Source organism: Suricata suricatta, chromosome 8 (genome assembly GCF_006229205.1).
Source record: "Suricata suricatta isolate VVHF042 chromosome 8, meerkat_22Aug2017_6uvM2_HiC, whole genome shotgun sequence".
NCBI classification, from domain to species: Eukaryota; Metazoa; Chordata; class Mammalia; order Carnivora; family Herpestidae; genus Suricata; species Suricata suricatta.
Genome location: NC_043707.1, coordinates 34,245,855 through 34,259,365, shown reverse-complemented (window position 1 = coordinate 34,259,365; position 13,511 = coordinate 34,245,855). Strand labels below are relative to the sequence as shown.

At 43.8% G+C, this 13,511-nt stretch overlaps 1 protein-coding gene across 11 annotated transcripts in view; it reads right to left on the bottom strand.

Annotated features, from left to right (window-relative positions):
• The window catches only part of RNF216 (ring finger protein 216), a 139,824-nt gene that overhangs the window by 78,410 nt on the left and 47,903 nt on the right, over positions 1 to 13,511 (bottom strand). For all 11 annotated transcript variants that reach the window (XM_029948041.1, XM_029948039.1, XM_029948043.1 and 8 more), the window contains 5 exons: positions 10,329 to 10,468; positions 6,446 to 6,496; positions 5,408 to 5,545; positions 4,007 to 4,155; positions 3,528 to 3,606 (listed from right to left, as the gene is read on the bottom strand). In XM_029948041.1, the coding sequence (XP_029803901.1) occupies positions 3,528 to 3,606; positions 4,007 to 4,155; positions 5,408 to 5,545; positions 6,446 to 6,496; positions 10,329 to 10,468 (557 nt within the window). The remainder of the gene's footprint in view (positions 1 to 3,527; positions 3,607 to 4,006; positions 4,156 to 5,407; positions 5,546 to 6,445; positions 6,497 to 10,328; positions 10,469 to 13,511) is intronic.

The window sequence follows — 13,511 nt, the reverse complement described above, 5'->3', positions numbered from 1 at the left end:
GAGCGAGCGAGCATGAGTGGGGGAAAGATACAGAGAGAGGGAAATACAGAATCTGAAGCAGGCTCTGGGCTCTGAGCTGTCAGCACAGTGCCTAATGCGGAGCTCAAACTCACAAACTGCAAGATCAAGACCTGTGCCAAAGTCGGACGCTTAACCAACTGAGCCATCCAAGCATCCTGGCCATTAATTTTTCTTTTTTCTTTAAATATATTTTTTAATGTTCTATTTATTTTTGAAAGACAAGCAGACAGACAGACAGACAGCATGAGTAGAGGAGGGTCAGAGAGACAGGGAGACACAGAGTCTGAAGACAGGCTCCAGGCTCTGAACTAGCTGTCAGCACAGAGCCTGATGTGGGGCTCAAACCCACGAACTGCAAGATCATGACCTGAGCTGAAGATGGACTGAGCCACCCAGGTGCCCCTGGCCACTGATTTTTCAAATAAGCTTTCTTTTTCTTTCTTCTTCTGAAACTCTTATAGCATATACACTGTTTCACTTGACTGTGTCCCTCACATTTGTCTCTTAAGCTTTTCTTGTTCTTCATTTGTTTTTTCTTTTTGCTCTTTTATTTTCAAAGGACCTATCTTTGAGTTCACTGGCTCCTTCTTCTGCTTAGTCAAATCGGATGCTGAATCCCTTGAATGAAACTGTCCGACAGTTACTGTATTCTTCAGCTTCAAATTTTGTTGGGATTCTTCTCCATCTTTTCTCTTTGTTGCACTTATTTTGTTCATAAAATATTTTCCTGAGCTTGTTTAACAGCTTTATGATTATTTTGAATTCTTTGTCAGGTAATTCACATACCTCCCTTTCTACAGGGTCCTTTCTGGAGATCTATTTTGTTCCTTTGGTTAGACCTTGTTTTTCTCGTGCCTCGTCACTTTGTGTTAGGATCCACACATTTCAAGCCACAGTCACCTCTCCCAATCTTTACACACTGGCTTTGTAGAGGGAAAGACTTCACCAATCAGCCTAGCTATAGATTCTGGGAGCCGTTACTGTGGATATGTCTGGAATTAAGTGTGAATTCCCAATTAGAGAGGTTTTGCCAGTTTCTTTATTCACGAGCCTGCAATTTCTTTCTCCCTCTGGTGTCTGTCTATAGTACTGCAGGTTCTCCAAAGCTGCTGTAAACTGTCTAGCTCCTTCTTGTTCTCAGCGGCCCCTAGGCAGCTAGAGTACAGTGGGTCTCATCAATGCTGAGCTGGGCAAGAGAGAAACTCGTCCCTTAAGAAACCTCCTCCCCCAAGAAGCTAGAACACTGGGTGCATGTTCCACTCTTCCTTTCCCTGAGGGAGAAGCCAAGCTACCTTTGTTCTCAGATACCTCCAACCTGGTGCCCCTTCCTGTCAGTACTTAGATTCAGAAAAGATAGAAGCCAGCCCCTTGGGTAGTTAGCTGCCCAACAAGTGTGAATACCAGATATATATGTTCCAGTCTTCCCTTTCCCTCCTCCGGGGGTGGGGGGGGAGTTAGGATATAGGGTTTCTTGCATGTGCAGGTGGGAGGGCTCTGGCAACAGAGTTCCATGAATGTTCCTACAAGCTTCATTCAATGCAGCTGGCTTTGTACTGTGTGAAATGAGGGAACCTCTTCACTGGTTTCTAAATTTCTCCCAAAGGGAGCTGGTCTATGTACTGCTGACCAGTGTCTCTGCAGTGGGGGAAGGCGGATCTGCACTGCCGACTGTGCCATCTGTTGAGGATACCCCAAATCATGTTTTTACCACTTTTCCTGCAAGTGACTGATTTCATCCAGACTGACACTTCGTTGACCAAAAGAAGCTATATGACTACCTCCAAGTTCAACAGGGCAGGCTTCCACAGAGAGGAAGTGAAACATTTGATGTTTCTGCATCAAATATTTTCTTATTTTAATTTTTTTTTTTTTTTTTTTTTTTTACCACTGTCAGCCATTTAACCAACTGACCCACCCTGGTGCCCCTGTATCTTTTTTTTTTTTTTTTTTTTTTAAGTAGCTTCATGCCTAGTGTGGAGTCCAACGTGGGGCTTGAACTCACAACTCTGAGACCAAGATTTGAGCCGAGATCAAGAGTCGGACACTTAACTGACTGAGACTTCCAGGCGCCCCTCTGCTCAGATCTTAAAAAACCACTGGGAGACTTTCACTGACATCTCAGGCTGGATGTTCTCAAGACACTCACAGGACACTGCTGGGCACATAAGCGTAACTGTCTTTGGAGAATAAACTGTTACCTCAGTCCCTGTCCCCATTCTTCCACTGGCCTGACCCCACCCAGTCTGTAAGCCTTCAGTACGCTATTGTTCCTCAGATCTAGAATATTGTGACATCTCCATGCCCCCCACACCCTTTCCCTTCCTTCCCTCGGCTACTGGAGCCTCCCCAGGCATTACAGTGCTGGGCGCATGGGAAGCACACAGGGCAGGCAGGTACTCAACTTAGTTCCAAAAGCCAGAGACTGTTGGGATGACTGTTACAGTAACAGCCTGTAGTGGGGATCAATTATTACATGGACACATCAGTTCTATGAATGCGCTCAGATTTTACACAGAAATGTGAATGCTTAAAACAAAGGGAATAATGTTTAGTCCATGAGTTTAGTTTCTTTTTCCTTTTCAATAACTATTTTCATTTCTTTCCTCCCCCATAAGGCAGCGATGCTATAATGTTCAACTCCAGTCATGCTGTTTTCTTTGTTTTAAAGTAGGCTCCATGCCCAGTGCAGAGTTTGAACTCAGGATCCTGAGATCAAGACTCACTGAGCTGAGATCAAGAGATGAATGCTTATCTGACTGAGCCACCCATGTGTCACTCTGGTTGTGCTATTTTAGAAAAATGGCTTAAAAATACTTATCTATTATTGATGCCCATATTAAGAATTCTAAGTGGTTTGTAAATAGCCGGCACATTTTAAAACACTCTTAGTTCATGGAGGAGTCTAGTTAAAATGAAGAAACAATTTCAGCCGTGAAGTGACTAGATGGTTTTGGGCTCACCCAACATCATCAGTTCTGATGAGAACAGTTAGTGAATAATCTACCAGATGTGAAAGAGATGCTGCCATGATGCCCAGTCCTTTAATCAAAGAAATGTCACTTGGACTTTGAAAACCACAGGAAGAGAGAAAGAGAAAGAGAGAGAGAGAGAGAGAGAGAGAGAGAGAGAGAGAGAGAGAGAGAACACGCGTGTGTGTGCACACAGGGAAGTATTTGAGCACAGCATGGTAGTGAGCAATCGAGAAAAATGATGGCCCAGTGGAAGCAAGCCTTCACATGGGACATGACGATCACTGCCCTCACAGGACAAAGGTATAAAACAGGGACCCAGAACCTTGTGACTGGAGTTCCAGACATGGCCCCTTTCTCTGTAACCAGGTCAACTGTGATTTACAAGTGCTGACCTTCATTTGCCTTCATGAAAAGCAGAGAGCACGAATCTGTCTCCCGGGTGAGAACGCAGACAGCCAGCAGCTATCGGGGCCATTAGCATTGCCCACAACACCTTAATTCACACACGGATACAGAAGACCGTATGGCCCCTACCTTTCGGCAGCGAGGATTGGGGCAGCTGAACCGCTTCACGTCGCTGTCCAGCAGGGCGGGAAAGCTGCAGGAGGGGCACCTGCGGTCAAAACGGCAGAGGGAATAGGGCTCAGAATACAAAAGTCTGGCCGCCGCCCCATCGCCAGACTTTTAATGGAAACATGGATTGAGGTTCTCCGTCGTGCTGGCTCTTACCAGGAAATGCAGGTGCCACTGAGTCCTGCCTCAGTGCACACCACTCCGTCAACACACACCTCTCACGTGTCATCTCTCCCCCGGCCCCCAACCCAACGTGTAATGATGGTGCCTATAAACCAAGTGATTAGAGGTGCTAAGGAATGTGGTTAAAAATGTGAAATGCAGATTTTCCAAAGATCCAGCTTTTTTACAGACGTTTCATGGTCTGATGACAGTGGTTAGGCGGTCTTCCTAATGGGGAATGAGGTGACAGATGACAAGCTCTGACTCCGAGGACTCACCTGACAAGCTCATCAGCGTACGCGGCAGCCACTTCTTCCTCTGCTTTCCGCTCATAGTATTTGTACAGGATGGTCTGGGGAAGCACCTTCTCCAGTTCACTGGCTGGGAATGAGCACGTGCAACTGCCCTCCATGCAGCTGAGCTCTGACTAGAATTGTCGCGTCAGTAGGCAAAGAAAAAAAAAAGAAAAGAAAACTCAACAAAGTTTTTGGGAAAACAAAAGTCTCAGTGGTTCAATGCATCTCTCAATGGGAAGCAAATAAACAGTGGTTATGAAAGAGATCACACTCAAAATAAGGAAGCGTGAAAAAGCCCCACAAAGTCCATCTCTAGTGTAGCAGTCCAAACCACGGGGTTGTGGAGAGTGATGAGGAAGGACACAGTGTGGTGTCTGGAAAGGAGGGATTTGTGAGAGTCGAACTGATTCTCTCCACAGACCCTGAAAAGGTTGGAAGCTGAGACCCCATGGGAGGCGGAGGTGAGGGGTACAAGGGACTGCCGAGAACGGACTAAAACTCTTCCAAGAGAAAGGAGAACGGCCTCCGGGACAGCTGTACCAGAGGGCCCTGGGTGTTGTCTTCAATGCCCCCTCCCACCTCCTCTTCTGCTCCCACATTCAAAGCCACCTGACAAGCAACCTTAGTTCCCTCCTGCCAAGTACATGACAGTCCAGAGGCTCTGGGAGGAGGACGTGCAAGTCTGGGGGGAGGCCATCATTCTGCCCAGCACACTGCTCTGCTCCTGTTACTCAGTTCTTGCCTAAATTGTAAGTGACTTTAGAATAACTGAGGCTAGTGGTTTGATTATTGGTTGGGCGTTCACGAAAAGCAATTTTGGTTTTTAGGTGTTAAAACAAAACTCCTTTCCACACCATGTTATGCTACTGTCAAGAGATGCCAACTTTGGACAGAGAAATATGATCCTGTATATTAATTCATTTATTTTCTAAAGACTTCAAGGTTCTTTTTTAAGTTTACTTATTTATTTTTAAGGAATCTCTACACCCAACATGGGGCTCAAACTCACAAGCCCAAGACCTAGAGTCACATGTTCTTCAGACTGAACCAGCCAGATGCCCAACAGTTACTCACTTTAATGCAACTATAAAATTCTTTAAAACTTTTATTAAAAAAAATTCCCAACATGCACTCTCATATATTCAAATAGCAGCAAAGACCTCTGAGTTCAGGCTTTTTGTTATGAAAATGAAGACGAGTGAAGGAAGTGCTCCTGGCAAGGAGGGAACCTGCCGATCCAGTCGCTTCAAGCACGGAGGCAGTCTCCCCCCCCCCACCCCCCCGTCGCCCAACGGCCAATCCACGAGGCATTCACACTGGTCTGCAAGCATGTCGCATCCTCCCTAAACACCTTGCACGTATGCACCTGTCACATGTTCTCACCTTCCCAGATCCAAAGACGGCCTCTTGGGCGTATCTGATGAGACATTCCTTGCAGAACAAGTGCGCATCCGCACACTGCGTCAGCTCCTCGAACGGAAACTCCCCATAGCAGCAGCGACACTCGATCAGCTGACCGTCCTGTGGGCCGTCAGAGACACGTGTGAGACGCCCCTCGCAGAAGCAGAGGGGCAGCCAAGGGCTATGGTCCCCTGTCCCTGAACACGTTCTGAGGTAAAAAGCAACCGTCAGATCCCATCAAACAACGATGAGCTGTTCTCTGCTCCGTCAATCTGGCCTGAGACGCCAATACAAATACTAATCTATAACTGAGCCAGGCAGAATCTTCATGAGTTTTTATTCTTTGGAGGCAGCCTTTGTATAAAGTTACCATCTCAGGAAGTCCACGGTGCCAGCAGAGGGAGGACATCTATGCTCAGACGCTGGCTGACATGTGCCATGAAGGATGTTACTGCAAAAAGCTTCAAAAGTTGGATATTGCTCTCTCATCAGAAGGCAGGGGCATGCGGGGCTGCACCTGAGCCCCAGTGGCGTCTGCAGGGACCCCTGAAACCAGCTGGTGCAGCAAGCTCTGGCGCTGTGAGGACCAGGACCTTGCTCCTCTCCTTCACGGTGGAGACCAAGGCAGTCGCCAGTGTACTCCCTCCACGCCAAAACACGCTGCTATGTGAGCACAGCAGAGAGCGTACAAGTCACCTGGTCCCCAGGTTAGACAGTGTGCTTCCTTCTAACCCTCTGGCACCAGAATTCTCAATTCCCCCCTAAGAGTCTATCTGATGGATTCCAGGCCATGACTTTCAAGACGAATGATCCTGTCATTCTCTTTGCTTCAATTCTGACCCAGTCTGGGCTCAAGAATGCTGACCACGGTTCAAGTACCTGACTGCAAGTTGGTTGAACCACAAGTCAGGAGATCAACAGGAGATCATATGAGAAGCAAAGTTTGCCACCAGGAAATGTCATAAAGAAGACAGATCACATAAATACCCAGAAAAACAAGTCTGTGAGATTTTAAACTACCTTTTGATACTGTTCTTCATTCATCTGCAGAGCAAGCAGAAAGTCTTCATGCTGAGGAACAAAAAATAATACACGCAGGCACAATTTAGCAAAGACGCCATAACCGCTAGGACTGACTTTCATAAACACAATAGGACTCAATTACGAAAAATCATCTCTTCAGTTACACAGTTTATAAAGTTATCTCAAAGTAAATTTAAAATGCACCAGAAAGCTAAATATTAAAAAAGAAACCAAATAAATACTAGAAAATAAGGGGGAACCCTTCTTACATCTGATTCAAAATGTAGAAGGAAGAAGGGAAGATACGGGTACACGAAACAGCTGTGCACAGCAAAGACCAGCACAGGCAAGCGACATGAATGGCCCACCACCCAGTCTGACCCGGCGTTCTGCTGGCTCAGCTGGGGTGACGCCTGGCGCTGCAGGACAGTATGTGACCATTTACCCTATGTGTGTGTCAGCTGCACTGCCAGGACTGGATTCTAAAATGTTCTGGGGCAGAAATGGGACATCAGGCATACCTGTGGGGTTTTCCCATGGCAACACCTTGAATGTCCGCAGGTGACTGGACTCGCCCAATCAACGCTGCTAATGCAGGAAGTTGCACACCAGGCGGTTTTATAAAGGAAAGAAGAGTCTCTGGCTTAAGAGCGAGCAGCAGGATGTACTGTTAAGTTTAAAGGCAAGGGGGCAGAAAAGTGTACCACCTTTCAGGTAAGAAAGCAGAAACAATAGAAAACCACCTCTTCCCAAGATATTTGCCTTTATGTAAAATGAGGACAGACTAAAAACTATTAACAACAGTTACGTATAAAGGGTTAGGGGTCTTGGAACGAGGGGACAGGACCGAAGATAGAGCTCTCTGTTCCATTTTATAGTTTGACTTCAGAATTAAAAATTTATCATATCAAAACCCCACTGGTTATCAAGTTAATGGCATAACCACACAGAATGATCTCAAGTAACTTTAGAATTTTTGATTTCACATTCTTAATCTGACACAGGCAAAAATTATAAATAAGTCTCAGACTGTATTTAGTAGCCTTGTTGGTAATAGTATTGGCCTGTTATTTCAGAAGTATTAAGTATCTAATATAGAACGAAGAAAACGAGTCATTATACTATAATTAAAAATCACGAGTTTTGGGGCACAGAGCCTGTTGGGAGTCTCTCTCTCTGCCCCTCCCCAACTTGCATACTTGCATGCCTGCACTTTCTCTCTCAAAATACATAAACTTAAAAAAAAGGAATCAAGATTTTTAGCAAAGAAGTATAATAAACAGAAAATGAAAGAAGTAAAAAAACAAAACAAAACCCTATAAACTAAATTTGAAACCAAAATCTCAGTATGAATTCTCAGTAGAAGAAAATAAGCCATGTTAGAGAAACTGGTGACCCAGGTCCAGGTCAGGCGAAGCAGGCTGAACCTGGGTCACCCTGTGTGCCAGAAAGGAGAGAGAATTTCAAGAAGGACCGAGGCCAGGACAGAGACACTGACCTGAAGGGGGTGCCACTGGTCAGCTGTGGATGGCATGGATGAAGAGAAAATGACTACAAGCAGCCATCCTGCAAAACTCTTTTTAACACTTTTTCCCCAAAAAAATTATCTTAAAATTTTTTCTGTTTAAGTTTATTTGGGAGAGAGAAAAACTGCAACACGCAGGGGAAGGGCAGAGAGAGAGAGAGAGAGAGAGAGAGAGAGAGAGAGAGAGAGAGAAAGAGAGAAAGAGAGAAAGAGAGAGAGAGAGAGAGAGAGAGAATTTTAAGTAGGCTCCATGATTATCACAGAACCTGACATGGGGCTGGATCCCATGACCATGAGACCATAACCTAAACCGAAATCAAGTGTTGGATGCCCAACTGACTAAGCCACCCAGGTGTCCCCTTTTAACATTGTTCTGATGAGAAATTAATGGCTGTGATGCTTTGATGCTATACCATGAAATGTGCCAGCATCTGCAAGACCCACGAATTAGTGGTTTACATAACAAAAACATCCATGTGTGGAAGATCCATTAAAGTGCAAGGTGTGCTAACAGGTGTTAATGTGACAGATGGATCAAAAATTCTAATTTTTGCTTTGGTCACAATCATTTCATTTTCGAGATAATGCTTGCCCAGTACCTACTCCTGAGTAAGTTTTTCTGCTAGCACTTTTTCCAAGTAAAAAAAAAAGTGTTTTGTGGGAGAAAAAGGGCCTAATTTGGCAGCTTGCAACTTGAAGGTACCAGCACTTCCTGAGACCCCACTGGTCAGTGTGCAGCAGAGGCACTGCGCCAACTTCCTGGTGTGTCACACAGAGCATCGAAAAGTGACGTGTTCGGGGGTCAAAACTTGATCAAAGAAGTAAATCTTACTCTTTCATGAAAAGCACTTTAATTAAAAAGAAACTTTAATTATTTAAAAGAAGGCTCCAAGCCCAGCGCTGAGCCCAACACGGAGCTTGAACTAACAACCCTAAGATCACATTGGATGCTTAATCGAATGAGCCACCGGGTCGCCCCTCCAAGGCATTTTTAGAAAAAACGGAATTTTTTTTTTTTTTTTGGAGACAGATAGAGACAGCACGAGCAGGAGAGGGAGGGAGACAGAATCTGAAGCAGGCTCCAGGCTCTCAGCTAGCTGTCAGCATAGAGCCCGACATTGGGCTTGAACCCACGAACCATGAGATCATGACCTGAGCCGAAGTGGGACGCTTAACCAATTGAGCCGCCCAGGCACCCCTGACTTGTTTTTTAAATACGAGTGCCAGGGACACCTGGGTGGCTCAGTCAGTTGAGTGTCCAACTTCAGCCCAGGTCATGATCTCACAGTTCTTGGGTTCAAATCCCACCTCAGGTTCTGTACTGACAGCTCAGAGCCTGGAGCCTGCTGTGGAGTCTGTGTGTCCCTCTCTCTCTGACCCTCCCCTGCTCACACTGTCTCTGTCTCTCAAAAATAAATAAATGTTAAAATAAATAAATAAATAAAAATAAATATGAGTGCCTGGTGGTGCAGACAGTGATTATTAGCACAGTCTGGTGCCACCAACGTGATTTGTGCTGAGGCACCACAGCCGCTATTCTGTCAGTATGAATTCAACACAACAAAACAGGCAAAGAAAGTCTCATCAGGGTGAAAGATCTGACCTCGCAGACCTCCTCAAGAGTCCTGAGGAGCCCAGAGGTTCATGCACCGAATTTGAGAGCCACTGGTGTAGAAAATACTGAGCAAAAACCCGACACATAAATGTTCTGGTTGGCTTGCACACCTGTTTACTGGGAAGAACTGAAATGCTAAATGGCATCTCTCTCCTGCGAGTCTCCATCATTAGAGGCCGAGAAAGGTGAAATAGGTTATGTTTACTAAGCTCCAATTAAAATTCTCTAACATAAGTCTGAATTCATGACATGGTGAACTTTAGTCAGTATCATTATAAAACCTAGTTTTATTTTTTTAAAGCTTTATAGTTTATGCAAACCAACCACTTGAAAGAAAATGCAAATCTCAAAAGACTTCAGTTGTTGTTGTTGTTGTTGTTGTTTTAAAGATTTTTAAGTAGGGGGGCTGGATGGCTCAGTTGGTTGAGTGTCTGACTCTTTATTTTGACTCAGATCATGGTCCCAAGATTGTGGGATTAAGCCCCATGTCAGGCTCTGTGCTGAGCGTGGAGCCTGCTTGGTATTCTAAATAAGTAAATAAATAAATAAAAATTAAACATAAAAAAATAAGATTTTTAAGTAATCTGCATACCACAACGTTGGGCATGAAGTCACAACGAGATCAAGAATCACGTGCTCTTCCAGCTGAGCCAGCCAGGGACCCCTGAAAAGACTGTTGTGTACTAAGCCCTAAGAACAAACCAGAAACCCAGAACCACCCAACTAGTCCATCCTCCTACCTCTGCCATTTCCTTGATTTTCTGCTCGTAGAACTCCTGCTCTTGCTGCACAGCTGGAAGAAGGGCACGCCGGTCGTAGGACCTACAATGTCGCCGTTTATTTTCCAGAAAGAACATTCTCTTTTCTATTTTTATGTCACCTAGAAGATACATAACACAGGATCATGCAGAATACTACTGCTAGGAATGCAGGGCGGCCATCCCACTCTTCTGTGGCCTAGTCCCCCCCTACCCCCCCAGCAGTGTGTCTGTGACTCTTGAGAACACATTCTACTGCCTGGGAAAACTCGGCTCCGTATGACTCCTTAATGTGCCCAGCACTTTCTGACTTCCACGTTTCCTTCTCCCGTATTATGCTCCAACTGGAAGGTCCCTCCTGTCCTAAAAGTGCTGTACTGTGTGAACATACCAGTCTATTATCCAATTTACAAAGGGCAGTCGGATTTATAGTTCTGGGTTACTAGGAGCAGGTCGCCGAACCTGTCTGCACTTCAGCTGAGCACGCGAGAAGGAGCTGAGTGCTGGATCACAGATCTGTATAGAGCTACATGTCTGCAGCTTCAGAAAACAGTGCTAATTTTCCAAGGAGTTGTGCCAACGTACACTCTTCCTCCTGTGGTGATGTGTGCTAGCTCCAGTCACAGCACATCCTCACTACCTGTACTGTCAGTTTGTAATTTTAGCCATTCTGGTAGTTGCACAGGCGTCTGATGAATGCTTTTTAAACTTTTTACTGTGAACGTCTTCCTACAAAACAGCTGAAAGTGTAGTACCTAAATTCACGGTATGTAACATTTAGAATAAAAGACAGAAGAAAGGCAAATGTCAGACCCTGTAATTGCCCTGTTAAGGTTTTTTTATTTTTTTATTTTTGTGGATTTTGTAACTTACATTTCCTAGAAACTCTCTATTCTGCCCAGACCTTCTATTCTTTCACTAAAGTCGCCTCTTCATAATACCATTTGCTTTATCAGTAGCTTCTACACCAGGTTCCTGATAGTTCTCCTCCATTTTATTCTTTTTTAACAATTAAATATTCCAGTACCTTGCCTTTCCCTGTAATTTTTAGGGTAAGTTTCTTGTAGTTACCAAAAGTCTTGCTGGGATTTTGATAGGAATTACATTAAGCTTGTGTATCAACTTGGGGAGGATTTACGTCTTCCTTATGCTGAATCTTCCTGTCTATGAACACGAGACATATCTCCACTGACTTCTATCTCCTCTGATTTCTTTCTTTAGTGTTTTGTAGTTTTTGTAAACTTGTAGTTTTACAAGTTTTGTACGTGTTTTGTTAGATTTACACATTAATATTTAATCTGGGGGCGTGGGGGGGTAATTATAAATAGTATTGTAATTTAAACTTTGATTTCCACATACTCATTCTGGTAGACAACTGGTTTTTATAGGTTGACCTTGTACCTTGCAATGATCTGAACTTATTCAATAATTTTAGAAGTAGCCTTGGAGTTTCCTATGTAGACAATCAATCACATTATCTATTTATAGAGACAGTTTATTTCTTCCTTTCTCATCTGTGCCTTTACTTTACTCCACTGGCTAGAATTTCCAATACATGTTGAATAGTGGTAAATAGAAGACATCCTTCCCCCGTTCCCAATTTTAGGGGGAAAGAATTCACCATTAAAAAGGTATTAGCTTCATGTTTTCTTGTAAATGTTTCCAAGTTGAAGAAGCTCCTCTCAAATTCCTGACTTGCTGCGTTTTAATCATGAATAGGTGTTAAATACTGTTAAATGCCTTTTCTGCAATCAATTAATATGATCATGTAACTTTTCTTCTTTAGCTTGTTAATGTGGCGAATTGTATGGATGGTTTTGCAAAGTATTAAACTAGCCTTGCACCCCTGGAACACACCCAACTGGGTCACAGAACATAATTTTTATATATTGCTATGTTCTATTTGCTAATATTCTGTTAGCTATCTTTGCGTGTCTATTTATGAGGGATATTGGTCCATCTTTTTGTACTGTCTTTGTCTGCTTTTGTTATTAAAAGATATCATACATTAGTGTTAATTCTTCTAAAAAAGTTCGGAAGAACTTTCCAGTGGAATCAACTGAGGCTAGAGATTTCTTTTTTGAAAGATTTGAAAAACTATGAATTCAATTTCCTTAATAGCTTACAGGGCTATGCAAATTATCTATTTTAACATGGGTGAGTTTTGGTAGTTTGTGTTTTTTGAGGAACTAGTCCATTTCACTTGTCAAATCTATGAGAGGAAAGCTGTTCACGGTATCCTCTTCGGCTGTCTGTAGGGTCTACCGTCATACACCCTAGAAAGGGTGATGACTCTTGATACTGGTAATTTGTGTCTTTTTTCTTGGTCAGCTTTGCAAGAGATGATAGATTGTTATTTTTATTAATGTTCAGTTTACGTCCAAATGCTACCCAGACTCTTCATGAGAAGATTATGTAGTTATCAGCTCATAAAACCATAAAAAGGATAATGGAGGGAGAATCCTGTCTCTCTCAGCAAATCAAGGTATAACCCAAACAGCAGTGCTTGGATGGAAAACAGCTGAAAAGGTGAAAAATTAGATTCCTGGAACAGATAGAGGACTCTCAGACTATCTGTACTTATAAATTGCTGTCAAGAAAGGGGAAGTGTATTGATAAGTCGTAAATATCAATGCTGTGTTGTCTCTACGTAGCAGACTCATGTGGCATATGTTACCCAGACTTTCAAAGAGATTCTGACAAGCAGAGGAGACACACAGAGAAGGGCAGTCAGATGAAGCAGCAACAGATTCCAAGTCTTTTCAGAGACAAGAGCTACACCCATGGCAGGAAGTTTCGGGAACATTTTGACCTGATATAAAAGAATTCTGTAAAAGATAGAGCTGACCAACAAGGGAGTGGACCATCTTGAAAGTGGCACTTTCTTTTCTCTACTGCTCAAAGTTAGAAACCAACACGGAATGACTATGTACTTGGGATGCCTATAGTCTAAACTGTGGATAAACATAGCTGAACGAAGAAGCACCCACACACTGTCCCCACTTTCTCCGTCTCTGGCGAACCTGGGAGAATGTTGTGGCAGGAGAGCACTGTACCACAGACTAGTTTGGGGACCTCACGAGTCAGAGGCTATGGGTTTCCTTTTAGATCCTCAGGAGCTCGGGGGCACTTGCATTTGTGTGCAAGTTTTTGTGAACATTTTTA